Source organism: Gopherus evgoodei, chromosome 17 (genome assembly GCF_007399415.2).
Source record: "Gopherus evgoodei ecotype Sinaloan lineage chromosome 17, rGopEvg1_v1.p, whole genome shotgun sequence".
Lineage (NCBI taxonomy): Eukaryota > Metazoa > Chordata > Testudines > Testudinidae > Gopherus > Gopherus evgoodei.
This window is the reverse complement of record NC_044338.1, coordinates 22671675-22689179: the sequence shown is the minus strand read 5'-3', so window position 1 is coordinate 22689179 and position 17505 is coordinate 22671675. Positions and strand designations below refer to the sequence as shown.

Below are 17505 nucleotides of genomic sequence, written 5' to 3'. Positions count from 1 at the left end.
AGGAGGCATCAGTAGCCTTCTTTCTTTGTTAATGTTTATTTCCTCTTTCTCTCTGCTTATCCCCTTTGTGCCTTGTCTTGGGGGCTGGGCTGCAGCTGGAGCCTTGCGACACCGATAGCGAAGAGGAAATTCTGGAGAGGCTTCTGGAGCTCTCACATCAGCAGAACTGCAGCAAGAAGTTATTTAGCATTCCCGAAGTGACAGAGGAAGAGGATGAAGAGGAGGAGGAAGAAAAGTGTGTACATTTGGAGAAGAGAGAATCCCCACACTGCTCCCTGGAGAGAGATCCATACCATGCAGAAAGGAAGGGGATATCCCATCCCATAAGTGCCCCTCGGGCATTTCCAAACACAGGTGGTAATGACACCTACCAAAATCTTCCCATGCAGGCTCCCCAAGAGGCTCTTATCCTTCAGAAGACCAGAGAAGACTCTGACTATGAGAATCCTGCCTATCTGGAGCTGAGCTGGACTCAGAAGAGGGGTAGCTGTAACTGGAGTTACCAGGAGAGTAGAATGAAGCCCACTGCAGGCACAAGCCCCCAGTGGGGCAGAAAGAAAGGAGCTAATTCTCAAGAAAGGGCCCATGATCTGCTTGAGGTGAGCAGGAAGAAACGAAGTGATGTCAAAGAGCATTGTAGTCGCCTGCTGAACACCTGCAGCCTGGCAGGAGGCAGCTTGTACAGAGCCCATAGCCTCAGGGAGAACCTGAATGTCGTAAGCAGTGCTAGTGGCAAGGATGGGTCAGAAATCTGTGGTCCTGCAAAACCAGGCACCTTTAGAAAATCCCACAGAAATTTAATGCCTTCAGACCTAGCAGAGCCGGCTGCATTGACAGCCCACTGCTTCAACACAAGGAACCTCGAGATCAATATTGAATATGACTCTGAGGAAGATCAGGATCTGACCTTCCCTTCCAGCCCCGGGAGCAGTGAATGGCCAGATGGCAGTGTGGAAGGGTCCCAGACTGGCTGTGAAGGGTGGAGTGATTGCTCCAGTCAGTCTGAGTGTGCCCACTCTGATGAGAGAACCCTGCTGACTAAGCAAGAGTTTGGGGAAGAGGAGGGAATGAAGTGGGCTGGGTCTCCAGGCCACCACCCACAGTTACATTGCCCAGAGAAGGAGGCACTGAGGAGTGAAGGCAGCTCAGAGGAGCAAGGCTGGGAACAAGAGGATAGTCCAGCTGGCTGGAGGAGGATGCCGGAGCGCCCTTGGAAGGGGATACATGGTGCTGCGTTGCACGCAAGGGTCTGGGTGACATTTCCTCTTCTGGTTTTGAAGCAGCTTGTATTGATAATAGTTTCCTCCCCTGCCCCGTGTCCCCAGCCTGCCTGTGTGCTGCTTTGTCTAGTGCTGTACAGAAACGGACTCTCCAGCGGTATGTCTGGGAGAGCTTTTAGAGCTTGTAGATCTGTGCTGCTCTGAGGCTTTTCTTGTATTCTCTGCTTATGCTTGTACTGTGGAAAGTCAGAGAAGAATCATTGCTCTGCTGCTAAGAATCATGCGTGCAGTATTCCTTTTCTCAACTGGGTCCTCCTCCCTAGGCCAAGATGCTGCCCAAGTTCAAAGACCTTGGGACCTTAGTGAAAATTCCTAGTAAATTCATGATGATCTGTGATCATTTCTGCTTTTCCTTGATGTGTCCTTCCACACCTCCTCTCAACCACAATGGAGCTGTTACTGGCCTCCAAGAAAAGCACCTGTCCTTGTTGACTTGCTTCAGTTTTCCACAGTGCCACGTAATTCTCATCTCTGGAGCGTCCCAAAAGAGGAATATTGCATTTGAATGCATTGCTTTTTGTGGTGTGCTTAGTGTCGCTGGTGAGGGGTGGATCTGGGTCCATGCTAATTCAGAGTTCAAAGCACAGCCATTAGTAACTCTCCAGTGGTTTCTGTTGCAGGCTTCTGATAATGAAGATCTGAGGTTACAGGAGTTACTTGGCTCACCAGCTTGGCAGACTCCAACCCGAAAAGGGAACAAGACCTTGAGAAGAAACCGAATCTTGAAATCTTCCATCTCCGGTTCAGGTGAGCTTGTCAGCGTTCCTTGAGACTGTTTTCCATCGGAAACGGAGCATAGCACAGGGAGAGAGAGACAGACGGAGGGATGGAGCGAGAGAAATCTGTTGTGAAATGTTGAAAGAGAAGCCAGTAACTTCTATCCTGAAAACATGGAGATTTGGAGGTATGACCTCCCTAGAATGCAGTGCTAACCTCATTTCCCTTGCTTGCAGGCACAGATTCAGACAACTCAGTGAGGATATTTGTGGCCCTTTTTGACTATGACCCCATTTCTATGTCACCTAACCCTGATGCGGCTGAAGAAGAGCTCCCATTTAAGGAGGGGCAGATTCTGAAGGTAAGAGCAGTGCTACATGAGGTCTTCTCTTCTGTGTTGCTGCTAAGCTGCCACATCCCAGCCACAGATGGCTGGGACGTTTGGATGCAGAATTCAGTTGAACAGGCTGTCGTTACCTTCCTTAAACTGCTTTGCCTGCAGAGCATCCCTGCTTTCATTACGTGGCTCACGCTCCCTAATGTGAACTGATGCAGATGCTGTTTCTCCTCTTCTAGGTGTGTGGCAACAAAGATGCTGATGGGTTTTACAGAGGTGAATGTGCAGGAAGGGCAGGCTACATCCCTTGTAACATGGTGTCCGAAGTTCAGGTGGAGAGTGAGGAAGTGAGGAAGGAGCTGTTAAAGCAAGGTTACATTCCTGCTGCCACATCGGTGGAAAGCATAGGTATTGTACCTCTCTCCCATGCTGCTCGATTTCTGCATGTGGACAATGCGTTTCTTTCCTGCCATTCAGGAAGCTCAGCACTGCTGTCATGCATTGCACTGCAGCTGCATGCCAACTGCACCTGCCAAGGGGGTTCTTGTGGCCACCCTCAGGAGCATCAGCCCCCAGAACCCCTGCTGTTGCAGTAACGAGCAGCAAGGGCTCTGCACGTGAGCTGAGTGTCCTGGCCTGAGGCTCTGACTGCTGTAGTATCTCAGTTCAAAACCTGCCCTTCCAAACTGCAGCATTGTTCCAAGCCGCCTCCCATGTGCGGCGTTGAGTGTGGACATGCAAGGGAGTGGCACGTAGGGAGAATGCTGTCTCCGGATCGGTTTGAATGACGTGTGTGCTTTGTGAGAGCTAACCCTGGAGTTCCTTTTCCTGGGCCAGCTGCTCTGCAGTGAGGAGTTGAAGTAGGATCTGCTCCTTGTTGAAGTACATGAGAAGAACATGGCAGGGAGCAGCAGGAGGGAGCAGAGCAGTGCCTCAGCTTCAGCCCATCGTGGGCGCCTTATGGTCTGCAGCTGACCAGCCCTTGGGCAGGGGAGGCACTACTTTTAGGAGAGCATAGTGTGTAGACAGGGAAGGAGGAGGAGGAGATGGGTGGGTGGAGGTGAGGAAGAAAGCCAGGGCTCAGAGGAGAATAGTGATGAGGGAACTCTGAGAGGAGGGAGCCTGATGGGAGGGAGAGACTGAGGGGAAGAGAGAGAAAGAGCTGAGTTTTACAATTAACCACGCTGCTTTGACTCGACCTTGTTGCATAGATTGTAACTGAGTGTGAAGTACACATACATGGCCCTAGAGAAGCCAAACGGTGGTGGCACTTGGGCTTCTGGTCCATGCCAGCGAGTGTCTGAAGCATGGGGCCTTAGTGCTCTATGCACAGCAGATGTCCTTCTGCCTCCTGCGTCTCACATGCATGAAGCTGAGCCTGAGAAGGACAAGAATCCCTCTTTATTATCACAGCCACCAGGGGCCTTAGTGAACTGCAAGATCTCAGCTGAACCTGGGTGGGAATTGTGGGCATGGCGCCTGCCAGCAGCCAGAGTTCCAGGGAGAATATTGCCATCTAAGCACTGGCATGTCTTGCAGGCTCTCCGGACACCCTGGCTGCTCCAAGTGAATCCCAGATATTCTGAGTGCCATGGGTGGACGGCAGCACTGGAAGATTTGATCTAAGGCTGGGATAGAACTTTCCTACCAAATATGGAGTGGCGTGCACAAAGGGCTCCCAACTTCACACCCAAATGACAGAGCAGTTAACCAGACTCTGTCTGCCCAGTGCTTTTGCCATGTTGTAGTTGACAGTGGAGATGAGGCGAGAGAGGAAGCATGTTTCCCTGTCTCCCCAGGCTGAGATCCAGTGTCCAATGACGAAGGCTAACATGTAATTTCAAAAGTTACTAGTTCTTAAATTTGAATCACTGTGGATCATTGGTTGAGAGCATAGGGACTGCAGGAGCCTGATGCTCGCACTTACCAAAACCATCTGTTCCTCTTCTCTGCAGAGATTGAGCTCAGAGCATCACCCCGTCAGTAGGGAACCTTGTCAGCACAAAAGAGAATTTCCCCTTGAGAGCCTCACATGAGGGCCTGGCTGGTGAACCGCCTCCTCCCCTGGCTCACTGGGGATCTTCCTCCCTGCAGAGCCTCAGGAGAAGGGAGAGAAAGACCCTGATCTCCTCCCCTGCCAGCCTCTGAAATCTCCTCTTCTCTCCCAGTCTCCCATCCTGATCTTTTTCATTCATCTGCCTGCAGAATAGGAATAAGGGAACTGTGTTTCTACAAGGGCAGGGTTAATGTGGGTGACTTGTTTGAGAAGCGCAGCCTTAAATTTGCTTGTTAGGGTTTGGTTTTACTGTTTCTCTGATATTCCTGAAAGGTGATGTGCAGTCACAGGCAGGGAGGGATGGACAGGCAGGACATGCTCTGTTGCATTCTTGATGAGCATATGTATCTGTGTGTGGGTTGTACAGTATGTGAGTCCCTGTGTATATAGTATTTAAATTGCAGAGTCTGCTTCCCAGTGGAAGTTTCTTCATGCTGCTGTGTTGCTTGCTCACTCTCCAAGAAGCTTTTCACTTTCATTCGCTGTCTTACTGTTCTTTTGTCTATTTGCGTTTTTTCTTGGATTTTATTAAGGAAATGGTACATTTGCTCCACCTCCACGCCGCCTCACCGTCCCTCCTCCGAAACCCAGACGTGCCAAGAAAGGTCTGTCACGCCTGCTGCTTGCGTTTGATTTTGGCATTTGGGTTGCAAACTGGGTTGAGTTTTGACTACCTGCTTTCAGGATCTCCAAATGGTCAGACTGGCAGCAAGTGGACAGAACACCCTTTCCTTCCAGTTTGGCACCATTTGTAATCACTCCATGCTGGGACCCTGGGTGTTAAATGTTCTCCAGGGCAGATAGCTCTTTATGTCTCTGGAGCTTGTCCTCTGTCTCCAGTGATGTTCCAGTGTCACTGCTACTGTCCTAGACTTTGAGCTGCATGGACAGGATGTACGATCTGCTTGTGGTGGTGTGTGTGTGTGTGTGTGTGTGTGTGTGTGTGTGTGTGTGTGTGTGTGTGTGTGTTGAGCCTTGGCTTGGTCTTTGCGGTTCATGAGGAACGTTTTGTTGTTGTTTGTCAGGTGTCCGTTTTTGTCATTGTTGAAAGCTGAATTACAGACTCATTAATCTTTTCTTCCACAGCAGAGCTGGAGAAACAGGAAAACTACAAGCTTCATCCAGGTGAGAATTGCTCCTTCCATGCTTGGATACTACAGGGAAAGGGCCCATAAAAGTAGACAGATGCTTTTCAGCAACACATCTCAGGGAGCAGCTGCATGATTTCCTCGTAAGATCCCATGTGAGCAGGGATCTCTCTTCCCTATGTGGAACCTTGTCAGCGTGACCCCAGTAAGAAGAGTCCTGCTACCAGCTTGTGGTTTTGGAGTGTTCAGTCTCACCCAGATCCTAGCTAAGCTGTGGCAAGAAGGAACAGGCTGTTTATGCAGTGAGCGGTGTATGCCGAGGGCAGATACTGGGGACATGGATGGTGGGTGAGGTGAGCATAGGGAATGGCAGGCTTCTAGGGCTCACTAGAGAAGAGTCGGACTCGGGCTGCTTGTCATGGAGGTGTGCATGGTCCGAAGGGATGACAGGAATGAGGACAAAGGGGTGAGGTTTGAGAAATGGCTCTTGCAGCAGGAGAGATGGTCACCCTATGACATTTGGAAAGCATGTTGTGACGCCAGAGGGGTTACAGTGTGTGTAGGGTCTCACTCCTGTTTGGATAGTAGTTGGATGATGGCTGTTGGACCTTCAGATACACAGTGGGAATCTGGAAGTGGCTGGGGGACCTTGGGGTTGTTTTGGGTGGCCAGTGTGGCTGTCCTGAGTAGTAGTAGGATGTCTGACTCATCTGGTGATGATTTATTTGTATGACATGGTGCCTAGTCGGAGATCAGGACCCCCTTGTGATAGACCCCAGGGGCTGACAGTGCCACAGCTAGAGAAAGTGAAGGGCATCTTGCTGTGAGGGAAGTTCCAATGACTTACTGGGCTGATTGCTTAGTTCCATGACAGTCTCTCTGATTCCAGGGACGCATGTTGGGCAGGAGTAGAGTGTGACTAGATGTCCTGATTTTATAGAGAGAGTCCTGGGTTTTGGGTCTTTTTCTTATATAGTCTCCTATTACCCCCCCACCCTCTGTCCCGATTTTTCACATTTGCTGTCTGGTCACCCTAGGCAAGAGTTGGTGGACCTGCAGCATTTGATCTGGCTTCCCTGAAGGAGGTTTTGGCTGTGCTGGGAGCAGGTTAGTTAGTGGTTTCCATTTAGAGGGGCAAGGTTGAAACAAGCAGTGGTTTAGTGGATTGAGCATGGAACCAGGAGTCAACAGAACTAGGTTCCATTCCTGAGCTTGCCACAGACCTGCTGGGTGGTGGCCTTGGGTAAGTCTCATCCTCTCTACAGATGGGGAACCAAAGGCACAATGGTGACAATGATACTTACCCATCCTTGGAAAATACTTTGAGATGGATGGGTGCCAAGTGTGATGTCGGGTGGCACTACACCCTGTGAGGTCAGGCGGTGTGATCCTGGTTTTACAAAGTGCCCACAGAGAAGAGGCCCAGGGTCACACAAGAGATCTGCTGCAGAGAGTGGAATAGAATCAGATTGCTTGAATTCCTTACCCCTCCGGCCCTGATTTCCATTTATTTTTCTTCATACTGGAAGCAGCAGGCTCCATGTTTTCCCAGTTAGTGGCCAAGCTAAGATCTTTGGTGAAAGCTGGATGTGTTCAGCTCAGTTTAAATAAGGCAGGGGAAATGCTGCTGAATGGGGGAACATCTGGAGGAAGGGTGGGGACGGAGGTATGCTTCTCATTGGCCTTTATGGGCCAAGCTATTGAGATCATATTGGAGCCATTGCTGGGCCTGGGCACCTAGGTAAAAATAGGTGTTTGCAGTGTCCTTTGCCATGTTCGGCTGGGCCACAGGCTGCAGCCGCTTCTCTTGTGAACCCGCTATCAGACATGCCTCTGTCAGCACCATTGCTCCCTAACTCATAGTTTTCTGCGCTGTTAGATCACAATTCCTACAGAGGGCAACTCACTTACTTACCAGATCAGTGGTCAGGGTCACCAGTGTTGTCAGTTGTTGGCTGTGTGTGTGTGTGTTCTCTCTGCGTGCTGTACCAGGCTCCGACTGAACTGCCCAATGACCCGACCCAGTTAATAGCAAAGGCGCTCGGTCTGGTTTTTGCCGACGAAGCGCGGTGCTAATGCCCCAGCTCAGTGGTTACGGATACGCTTAACACGTATGCCTGTGCTAATGGACCAGCTCAGTCGGGGGGGGACTTACCAGTGACCCCTAGGCCAGACGAAGGGTTAAAGTGAGGGATAGACTTGGATAAACAACTTACATATCATGATATGTTTGTTACCTCTCCTTGTACTTTCCTCTTGATGTTTCAGACAAAACATCCCTATTCCCCACTTGTCTTTACTCTAATGTTTTAGACAAAAGATCACTATTCATCACTTTTGTCGTGTTCTTGCACTGGCTGGCTGCAGTGTGTTTGCATATTCAGTGTGTTTAATCAATACTAGCAGTACCGGTGCCGAGTTTGTGTGCTAGTCACTGACTTGCAGGCATGCATCTTTTAACAGGGCCTGACTGTAGCTCAGAGCATAACTTTTGCTGACTTTGGTTCAGGCCCCAGGTCTTGCACCAGGCCCATGCTTCAGGCTCGCTCTCTCTATTACAGGCTGGAGTGCTGAAATATATTTTACTTTGATTTGCTCTAGATGACCACTCGGAAGCTTCTGCTAACGCAGAATGTGGTCATCCATTTGTTTAGCGGGACAAGCAAATGTGAGCACGTAACACCAGCCACCAAGGTCTGCACTAGCTTCCCATGCACTTCCAGGTATAATGCAAGGTATTCGCTTATCCACAGAGCCCTAAAGGGGCTTAGGACCAGACTAACCTCTAGACCAAATCACCCTCTCCACCTGATTGCAACATAACTTTTAGTGGGAATGCTCTTGTTGTCTGGCCCCAGAGATGAAGTCTTACTTCGGTATTCTTAGTGAAGAGCTTCCATCTGTGAAACTCACTCCTCTTGTGGGGTGAATTCCTGGTCCCATTGGAGGTCTACGGCAATACAACCATTGACTTCACCCACAGTCTGCAAAACCTGAGCTGGGTGATATATACCACAAGATGAAATATTCTATGTATAGAATCATAGAATACCAGGGTTGGAAGGGACCTCAGGAGGTCATCTAGTCCAACCCCCTGCTCAAAACAGGACCAATCCCCAGACAGATTTTTGCCCCAAAAGGATTGAACTCACAACCCTGGGTTTAGCAGGCCAGTGCTCAAACCACTGAGCTATCCCTTCCTCTGATGTAGTATTGTAGCTGTTTGATTGTTATTTCTGCTAGACAGGAGTCATGTGAGTTCTCTCTATAGATGAATGATCTTTTGTGGCCATCTTGTCTGGCCATTAGCAATATTTGGTTTAACTTTTGTCTTAGTGCGTAGGTACAAACCATCGTAGATGCTTTGCAAAATCTAAAGTTAATTTTAAAATCTCTCTGTCAAGAGCATGTGCTGGAAGGAAGTTGAACACTTGGTAAGGGGCTAGGAGATGCCCCCAGAGCCCTCTTGCATTCCGTGTGCACTTTCCTGAATGAGCTGCTGCCTCTCCCTAGGACACTGCTCTCCCCACACCTCCCCCCACTTCTCTCCCTTACCACAGCCCTGGCCAGTGTTAAACATGTATAGTGGAAGGCGTAGATCCATGAGGATCTGGGGACAGCGCAGCAGCCAACAGCTAGAGACTGGACAGTTGGCACCTCCTGGACTTCCGAGTTCTGCTTTTACACACTGACAGGCTTAAGCAGAGCTTGGAGCTCTGTCAGGGAGGCACGTTCTGGAGCCAGTTACCCCCTGACTGTGTCTCTCTGTCACTGCTCCATTGCACGTCAACGAGCAATTCGCAGATGGTACTGTGTGCCGTGCTGACGTGGCCCAACCCAAATGGGATTTCAGTGGGACTCTGAAAGGTCATTTTCCAGCCTGCCAAGGGGGCCACATTTCAACTCTCTGCCTCAAACCAGGAACTCAGTTCCTGGGCTCTCTCAGTTGGGGCTGGACCTTGCTACTGCCTCTCTTCCCAGGAGGGGCTGAACTGCTCTGGCTCAAACTTTCAGCAAAAAGAAATGTCTTAGAGTAGAGACTTGCCCTGGAAAATGTCATCCCAGAAGGGGGAGAAAGGTGTCAGTTAGACCCAACTGAGAGAGGTCCTTTCACAGGACTGCTTCAGCCATTAGCTATGCACTGTCATGATAACTGGGGCAGTTGGTCTATGTTTGAAAGAGCTGACTGGCCTGGTTCAGCCAGGTCCCTTTGGAGATGAGGAGCAGGAATTGGAAGGAGGGGTCACAGTTAGCTCGTGTCCCTTTTTACGCATTGCAGCCTGAGTGGCTGTACGTGGCAGCATGTTTGGCAAATGTGAACTGGGCCCCACATTTGCTGTGTAAGCCAAGGAAGGCAGCAATCCTTTGATCATAGAAGGACATGGCTGAGGGATCAGTGCATTCCCCAGCAGGCTCTGTGGGCCTTCGCCGCCTCCTCATCCCCCTACCATGCAACTTCATCTCATTGATTCCTGCTTTCCCCAGTGCTCTGCCATTAGCAGAACAGGAGCTGTGCACCAGCCAAATGGCTTTATGGTTCCCCAACTCCCCAGTCTGGCTGCAAGTGGCAGGTGCTGGCCTGGGTGATTCGTGTGAGCACCAGCAGGTCAGTGGGGAAGAGAGATACAGACAGGTCGGGAGACAGACAGAGAGAGCTGGTGAGGGAATACTGGATATATGAGGAAGTGGGGGAGGTGAGAGAAGAGGTGGCACCTTCTCACCAGGTTCAGCTGAGTTGCCTTTCCAGCCACCCATCTGGACCCTACAAATGTCCTTCCCCCATTTAAGATACCTATTGAGACCTAGTGCTTGCATCTGCTCTAGGGGTAGCAGAGAAACTGTTCCAATCTGGGGTTTCATCCTAGATTTTCAGTCTCAGGAATGTCTGTTTTGTTTCTGTCCCACAGGGTCCAGCTGGCAGGACCGTGGGGCTGATCTGATCACACCTAGGACCATGGTGGCTGCTTTTGACTACAACCCTAGGGAGAGCTCTCCAAATGTGGATGTGGAGGTAACCAGCACCAGTCGCTTCCTGCCTGAGGCTTACTTCGCTTTCTCTCTCTCCCTCTGGTTTACCTTCTTATGCTAGATCCCTTTGGCCTGACCTGCATCATCCTCTTTCTGAGTGCTTGTGAACATCTGGGAATAATAGCCTTGGAGACAGAAGTCTTCCCTTTATCCACAGAGCGAGGTCTGATGCTTGACTGTGCGGACTTCCCCTACTGTGATTGGAGTGTGAGACCCCAGTTCAATCTATTCAGTTCAGTTTTGACTGCAGCTGCAGTGTGGAATCAGGCCCTGTAAAACACAGCTATTGGTAGCCAACGCTTTTGCTAGAGCATTCCCAGGCATTGGGCCCAAAAACACAGAGGCCACCTCACTGTTTATATGTGAGCCAATGTTCATGTTGCTCCGTTCATGACAGTTCCTTGTGCTTAGACATCTCTGGACAGGAGGCTGACCTGTTTCTGGTGTTTCCTTTTATCTTCACATCCAGACAGATCCTCCTTCCCTCACTGGGAGTCTGACTCTCCCAAGCCCGTCACAATGGCCTTGGGAGTCAGGACCCAAATCCCAAAGCCTCGGAATATTTTCTCTCCCAGATAATTTCTAAGATAGAAATGAAAATGGTAAAGAGGTTCAGAAGCTTGGGAAAGGCAGGTCACAGGAGCATTGTTTGTGTCTAACCATTTCCTTCCCAGAGCTGGGCTCTCCTCACCACGTCCTTACTGTGCCTCCTTTTAGGCTGAGCTGACATTTACTGCTGGAGACGTTATCACAGTGTTCGGGTCCATGGACGATGATGGATTCTATTACGTAAGTACTGCGTCCAGAGAGTCGGAGAGACGTGCAGCCTGAAGGGCTCCTCCCCATCGACTGTCAGAATAGGAGAGACTGGGAAACAAAATGGAGGGTTGTCAGCAGGGACTGTCCCAAACACAGTGAATTCCAGCCTTTGGTTTCTTACATAATCCCAGTTCGACACATTCCCGCTGGGGTATATTTTTTGCATTTTACCTTTAAGTCATTCTCTCTCTCTCCCTCTCCCTCTCCCTCTCCCTCCAGTCCCCGGTGGAGGGGAGCGCCCTCCCCCCCTTTTGTTCTCCTAGTTTCTTTTTTGGCATAACCCTAATACAGCTATTGCCAAACTGGAATCTGTGTACTGTGCACATGAGCAGTGCTCAGCAAGCACCCCACATCTGCTGCAGGCTGAGTTGCAATTAAAGAAGTGTCATTTTGTTACGGCTATTTCTGTTTCACTCTCCGTTCCTTGTTTCCTTTATACGTACCATGGCCTGGTTTAATCACAAGTGATATGTTTGTTGGGAGCCTGGAGGGCTCAGGAGAGGCCCAGGGGCCTGGTTCAGATCCAGTTAGGTTGGCAGTGACTGAAAGCTGGTGATGTCCACAGGCTCCATAGTGGCTTATGTGAAATGAATTGGTTCTTTCAATCCGGTTCCCAGATAGGGGACGTCCCAAAGAAACCCCTTTGCACTAATGGCATAGAGGGGTGGTCTGAACTGGGAGCCTGAGAACTGAATGTTCCCTGGAAGCTAAGCTCCCTCTCTGTGACAGAGATGGCTCCTGCAGTTGAGAAAGCTGAGCTGGCAGTGTGGGGGAGATGGCGCGGTGGCCGCCCATGAGGTGCTGCTCTGGGGAGAGGAGAAACACAGTGTGTCAAACCAGCACCCCACCAGACATGGAGCAGCTCAGCTATCCGGGTAGTGCAGGCTTGACAAAGCCCTCCTGGGATGATTTAGTTGGGGTTGGTCCTGCTCTGAGCAGGGGGTTGGACTAGATACCTCCTGAGGTCCCTTCCAACCCTGATATTCTATGATTCAAACAGCTCTAGGTGTTACCAGTCTGTTCTTGTTACAAAACCAAACCCATTCATTTCAGCTAAGCATACAACGTGACAACCGTGTACTGGCCTATGATATCATTTACACAGGAACTTGGGGATGACCAGACACTCCTGATGTTGTCAGAGTTTCACTGTAGCAACAGTATGTCACAGACATTTTCCACTAAACGCAAACTCTCTGGCTGGTGAGAAAAGAAAGTCCCAGTATAAAAGTCACATTTCAGTTAATTCTCTCCCAGGGCTATTACAGGTGTCCAGGAATCTTCCAGGGTGTTTGCAAGGAATTGGATATTTATGTTACACAGTGTTGTGCCAAGATCCCCATCTTGCGTACAAGACTCTGTTTTCAAGTTTAGTTCTGCACTCCATTTACTATGGCTCTGCATTCCTGGGATCCTGTTGGATAAAGTATCTTTGTACCTGTTGTTGTTCAGAGAAGCTGTAGTTAAACCCCCAATGCCAAATAGAATCAGAAGGATTAAGAAAGTCACCAGAACAGGCAAATCATTTCCCTTTGTTTCTCCAAAGTCAGTTGCTGTTCGTCCAGGTATCAATGTGCTCTGTAGGTTTATGGTGATCAGTGTCTGTCTATCCATCTGGCTCCATTGTTTGTCCCTTTACTTTGCTCCTGCTCTTGTAGTGAGAGTGGAACAGGTGTTGGTATGGGGGGGATAGCTCAGTGGTTTGAGCAGTGGCCTGCTAAACCCAGGGTTGTAAGTTCAATCCTTAGGGGGCCACTTAGGGAACTGCGGTTTTAAAAAAAAAAAAAAAAAAAGCAAACAACTGTCTGAGGGTTGGTCCTGCTTTGAGCAGGGGGTTGGACTAGATGACCTCCTGAGGTCCCTTCCAACCCTGATATTCTATGAGATCTGCCTACGCCACCCCCAGCACAATACTAATGATAGGAATCCTCAGCTCCTACATAGTGCTTTTCATCATCCCCAACCTTTGTATTCCCAGGAGCCCATTGTGCTGGCACTTGATGAACAAAGAGACAGTCCCAGCCCCAGAGTTTAGCTCTCAAAGCACTCTACAATGCAGGTCAGGACCATTATCCTCAATATAGAGATGGGGAAACTGAGGCACCAGGAGGGGACATGACTTGCCTAAGGTCACCCAGCAGGCCAGAGCCAGGAGCAGAACCCAGGCTTGATCCTTTTAGCCTGTGGGAGCAAGGCTAATGACTGTAGCCAGGTTTAGCTACAGGCTGCAATCTGCCCAGCCCTGTGCAGTGGGGTTTCTGCTTCATTTCTCAAATCAGCCTTTCTTAGTGGTGTATCTAAGAACTGCTCCTCTGACCTTGCAGGGGGAGTTAAACAGACAGAGAGGCCTTGTCCCATCTAACTTCCTGGAAGCTGTCTCTCTGGATGGAGGAATGGCTGACGGGCTTCATTTGGAAAACCAAGACACGTGTGCAGTGAATGCCGAGAGTCAGGTAAGGTGACATGGCAGCTGATCAATGCAGAGGACTCTTGGGACAGAAACTGTTGTTACCATCTCCATATAAAAAGACGTCCAGTAGTTGAGAAATGGGAGAGATACAAAACTCCACAGTGAGCAGAGGTGTGGAGTGGAGGGCATGAGTGCAACCCACTCCATCTCCTGCAGCCACTCAGATCACTGCACTTTGCCTAGTGGGTTTTATCACACAAGAGCAGCTCAAGGGTTTGGAGGGAATTATTAGAGCCACTTGTTAAAGGATGGGAGAAGCCTCTAGGCAAGACAATGCTTTGAGGACTTGCTCCCTCACTGCTGCACGATGGTGAGTGTGACACACCTGAAAACCCACTGGGACATCCCCACATGCACCTCTGTGAAAAGGATGCAAGGCTCTGAGAGCACCTCTCAAACCCAGGAAACTCACAGCCAGAAAATCCTAGGTCAGCCACTCCCTCTCCTGCTTCCTGGGGTCAGCCACTCCCTCCTCGGCTTCCTGGCACAGCCAGCTGCTCTCCCCAAAGCGGACCCTATTCTGTGCTTCCTTACCCCCTCGCAGTGCCTCCAGCCACAGTGGTTGCCAGGGGAAGGCCACACTTAGTTGGGCCCTAATTCTCAAATGGATCTCGGTTCCGTCAGCTACCTTGGGAAATTACCTCTGTAGCTCCCCACTCACTAAGTCCCAGAGATGTCAGAGCTGTGCATTAGCCACAGGCCTAGTCTGGCACCAAGCCTAAGTCTGGGAACAGGCACATATCCCTGACTGCCCAAGTTCCTAAGATTTTCTGCCTCTTAAAAGAAGCTGGAACTATTAGTGTCACCCGAACTAAAACCTTCCTGGCTTTCCTGCCTCCTGTTAGTCCTGCACCAGCCCTCCCAGCTCCTGACCGCCTCCATCCCTCTCCCTCACGCTCAGCCACCCCGTGCTCGTTGGCCTTTGCCTTCAACCACACTAGAGTCTCCACAAGCCTCCCTCCCCACCTACTGCACCATCTCCCTCATTTCCAATGACTTCTTGTTCTGTAATGTCTGTCTGCTCCAGTGCCTTGATTTCCTCCTCATACAGGGAAGGTGCTGTGCCTGCTTTGCAGACCAGTCAAATACAGTTAGGCTAATTGCCCCATCTTCTAAAGCCAGCCCAAAGCTGGCTAACCTGAGCTGCCAGTCATGGATGTTCAGATTCCTTTGACCCTGATTTGAAGGGCTTGTCTGCTTGGGAAACTTTTATCAGTTGTAACAGTTTAATTTTACAGGTATAGTTAGAGAGCTGTATTTACACTCATACCACTCCCCTTTGGACACTCTTATTCCAGAGTAAGAGTGGCTTTTTCAGTTTAGTTTAAACCACTTCCAAAGTGACAAAAGATAAAGTGAAAATTCCTGCTCTGACACTGGAAGAAGGGTGCCCACAAGGGGGCCCCGCTAGTTAACAGTATCAGTTTAAATTCACAGTACAACTTTCCTTAGTCTTTGCATTCCCCATTGTGTGAATGGACACAGATTAGAGTAGAGGGCTCTGCATAGCTCTCTTAAACAGATGTTCACGTGCATCAAGGCAGACTAATCCCAATTAAGATCCAGCTGTTTTAATGGCTCTGGATCTATGTGGCTTGGCATGTGATTCCAAAGCTGGGGTAGATGGAGGCTGTATTTTGGGGAATCAATTGTTAGGGATTGAATTTAACTGATAATAGGCTGCCTGCTGTACACGGACATGCCTCCCACATCTACCCGTTCCAGTTCCTCCCTGATATACATTCCTCCCAAATGGACCAGTCTTTACCTTTGTTCCCCTCAGGGGCTGAGGTCAGCTCACTTTCATATCAAGCTCCATACATTCCTGAGAAAGTTACCCCAACATCCTTCCCAGTTCCCTGCTGTGGTTATTGACATGAACATTGAGTATGACCCGTTTCAAGGTCAGGGCACCATGTGCTAAGAACTGTGTATAAATATACAAAGACATGATCCCTATCCCGAAGAGTTTATGTTCTCCGGGTGTTTCTCATTTGAATCTTTGTCACACATTGTATAGCTTGAGTGAGTGATTACAGAGGGGAACCAGAAATAGGACACTGAATTCTATACTTGCCTCAGCTTCCCCGGTGTGGGTATAAATTCTGATCATGGCATAAGTGCCTAGATAGGTACAACTGAATGACCTTAATGAATGCACTTGAATTGCCCCAGGCTCTTCCAATGAAAGGAACCAGAGGGAGACATGGATGAATACAGAGGCCCTGTATAACAAAAGTTTGACTCTTGGTGGTTGAGAACTTGAATCCTGAAGCTGCTTATGGCTGCCTGCCACATTGAGTGATGTCACAGGCAGATAGCTGTGACCTCATCTTCATTTGCATGGTAGAGACCGCAGTGGAGGAGGAGCTAATTAGAAAGCTCACCAATGGAAAGAGGACACTTGGCATGAGTCTGGCTGGAGGCTCTGATAGATTAATAGTAACAGACTCTGCTTTGTCCTTTGAGAAGCAGTTGATGGCTGTGAAGTGTTAGGCGACAGGGTTTGTCTCACTACCCTAGCGTTCCCTTAGCATTGTCTCTGCAGAGTGCCCACCTCTCACTAAACTCAGAATTTGTGTGTCCTGACGGTTGTGTCCGTTGCAAAACAGCGTGGTATCGGATTGAAAGGGCACTACTGGGAGGCTCCTGGAAGTGAAGTCTTTACACACACTCCTAAATTAGCAGAAGAAATATAGTAATAAAGCCTCATTCCAGGACCCTTGAGCTGCATTCTTACTCCTATTACATAGTATAGCCTCCCCAAGCCCCTTGCCCCCCTCCCCCGCCATGGTATAGGGCTCAATCCTCACCCGTTGTGAATCAATATAGAGTCATTGACATCAACCAAACTACATCTGGGGGAACAGGATTGACCATAACCAGCTAGCATATTTTTACAGGCCTACTCTCGTCTTGGTTAAAGAGTGTTAGCTGACATGGCTTTAAACACAGCCTATTTGCTGAGGCTGGACCTGACCAGGGAGAGGGATTGGTTGCTGGGGAGAGTGAAGTTCTCACATTTCCTGCCACCTTGATTCAGCTGGGGACCGTTTCCTGCAAAACTGGGTCAGCAGAGCTGAAAAAGCAATAGAGAGGTAGCTGCAGCGAGAAAGCATGATTGGACTCTTTTGGAAGATGGGGGATGAGATTCCTCCTGCCAGATTGCCTAACTGCAGCCTCTGAGCCGTTCTGCCCTCTTGGGCAGGGTCACTGGACAACGTGAGGTCACAAAAAAGCTGGCCCTACTCAGATCTTAGCAGGAGCTCATTCAGAAGTGATTTTCCAATTGCTTATAACTTTCTGGATTAAACTCCCCCTCCTCCCCCCACACCAAGCAGAGTCCCAGCCCCTCAGTGAGGATAATTTCCAGACAAAGGAAGGAGGATGGAGGCTGAGTTATGTGGATCATTGGTGACTAAACAATTCATACAATTCTGCAGACATGGGCGATATTTTTAACTGTCCAATAACTGAAAGAGATGAAGGGATTTTGCTTAAACTTTCAAACAAATGTCACTTCTGGACGAAGGCTAAGCACTGAAAACTCATCCTCAAAGGCAAACTCCCTGAGAAGTCCTGAGCAGGTGAAAATTGGATGCGACAGTGAAAATCCCATGGTAATGTCAATGATTAGTTGTTGTTATCAAGGAATTGCTCTTATGGGTGTACTTTGCATCAGTAATATGCAGATTCTGTCAAAGACTGAG

General features: G+C 49.4%; 1 protein-coding gene across 15 annotated transcripts in view; it reads left to right on the top strand.

Annotated features, from left to right (window-relative positions):
* The window catches only part of TSPOAP1 (TSPO associated protein 1), a 181154-nt gene that overhangs the window by 150412 nt on the left and 13237 nt on the right, over positions 1–17505 (top strand). For 9 of the 15 annotated variants that reach the window (XM_030536443.1, XM_030536446.1, XM_030536436.1 and 6 more), the window contains 9 exons: positions 96–1253; positions 1901–2027; positions 2234–2358; positions 2574–2742; positions 4924–4995; positions 5477–5515; positions 10386–10489; positions 11224–11295; positions 13650–13778. In XM_030536443.1, the coding sequence (XP_030392303.1) occupies positions 96–1253; positions 1901–2027; positions 2234–2358; positions 2574–2742; positions 4924–4995; positions 5477–5515; positions 10386–10489; positions 11224–11295; positions 13650–13778 (1995 nt within the window). The remainder of the gene's footprint in view (positions 1–95; positions 1254–1900; positions 2028–2233; positions 2359–2573; positions 2743–4923; positions 4996–5476; positions 5516–10385; positions 10490–11223; positions 11296–13649; positions 13779–17505) is intronic. The other 6 variants (XM_030536449.1, XM_030536448.1, XM_030536437.1 and 3 more) reach the window with 5 other exon arrangements.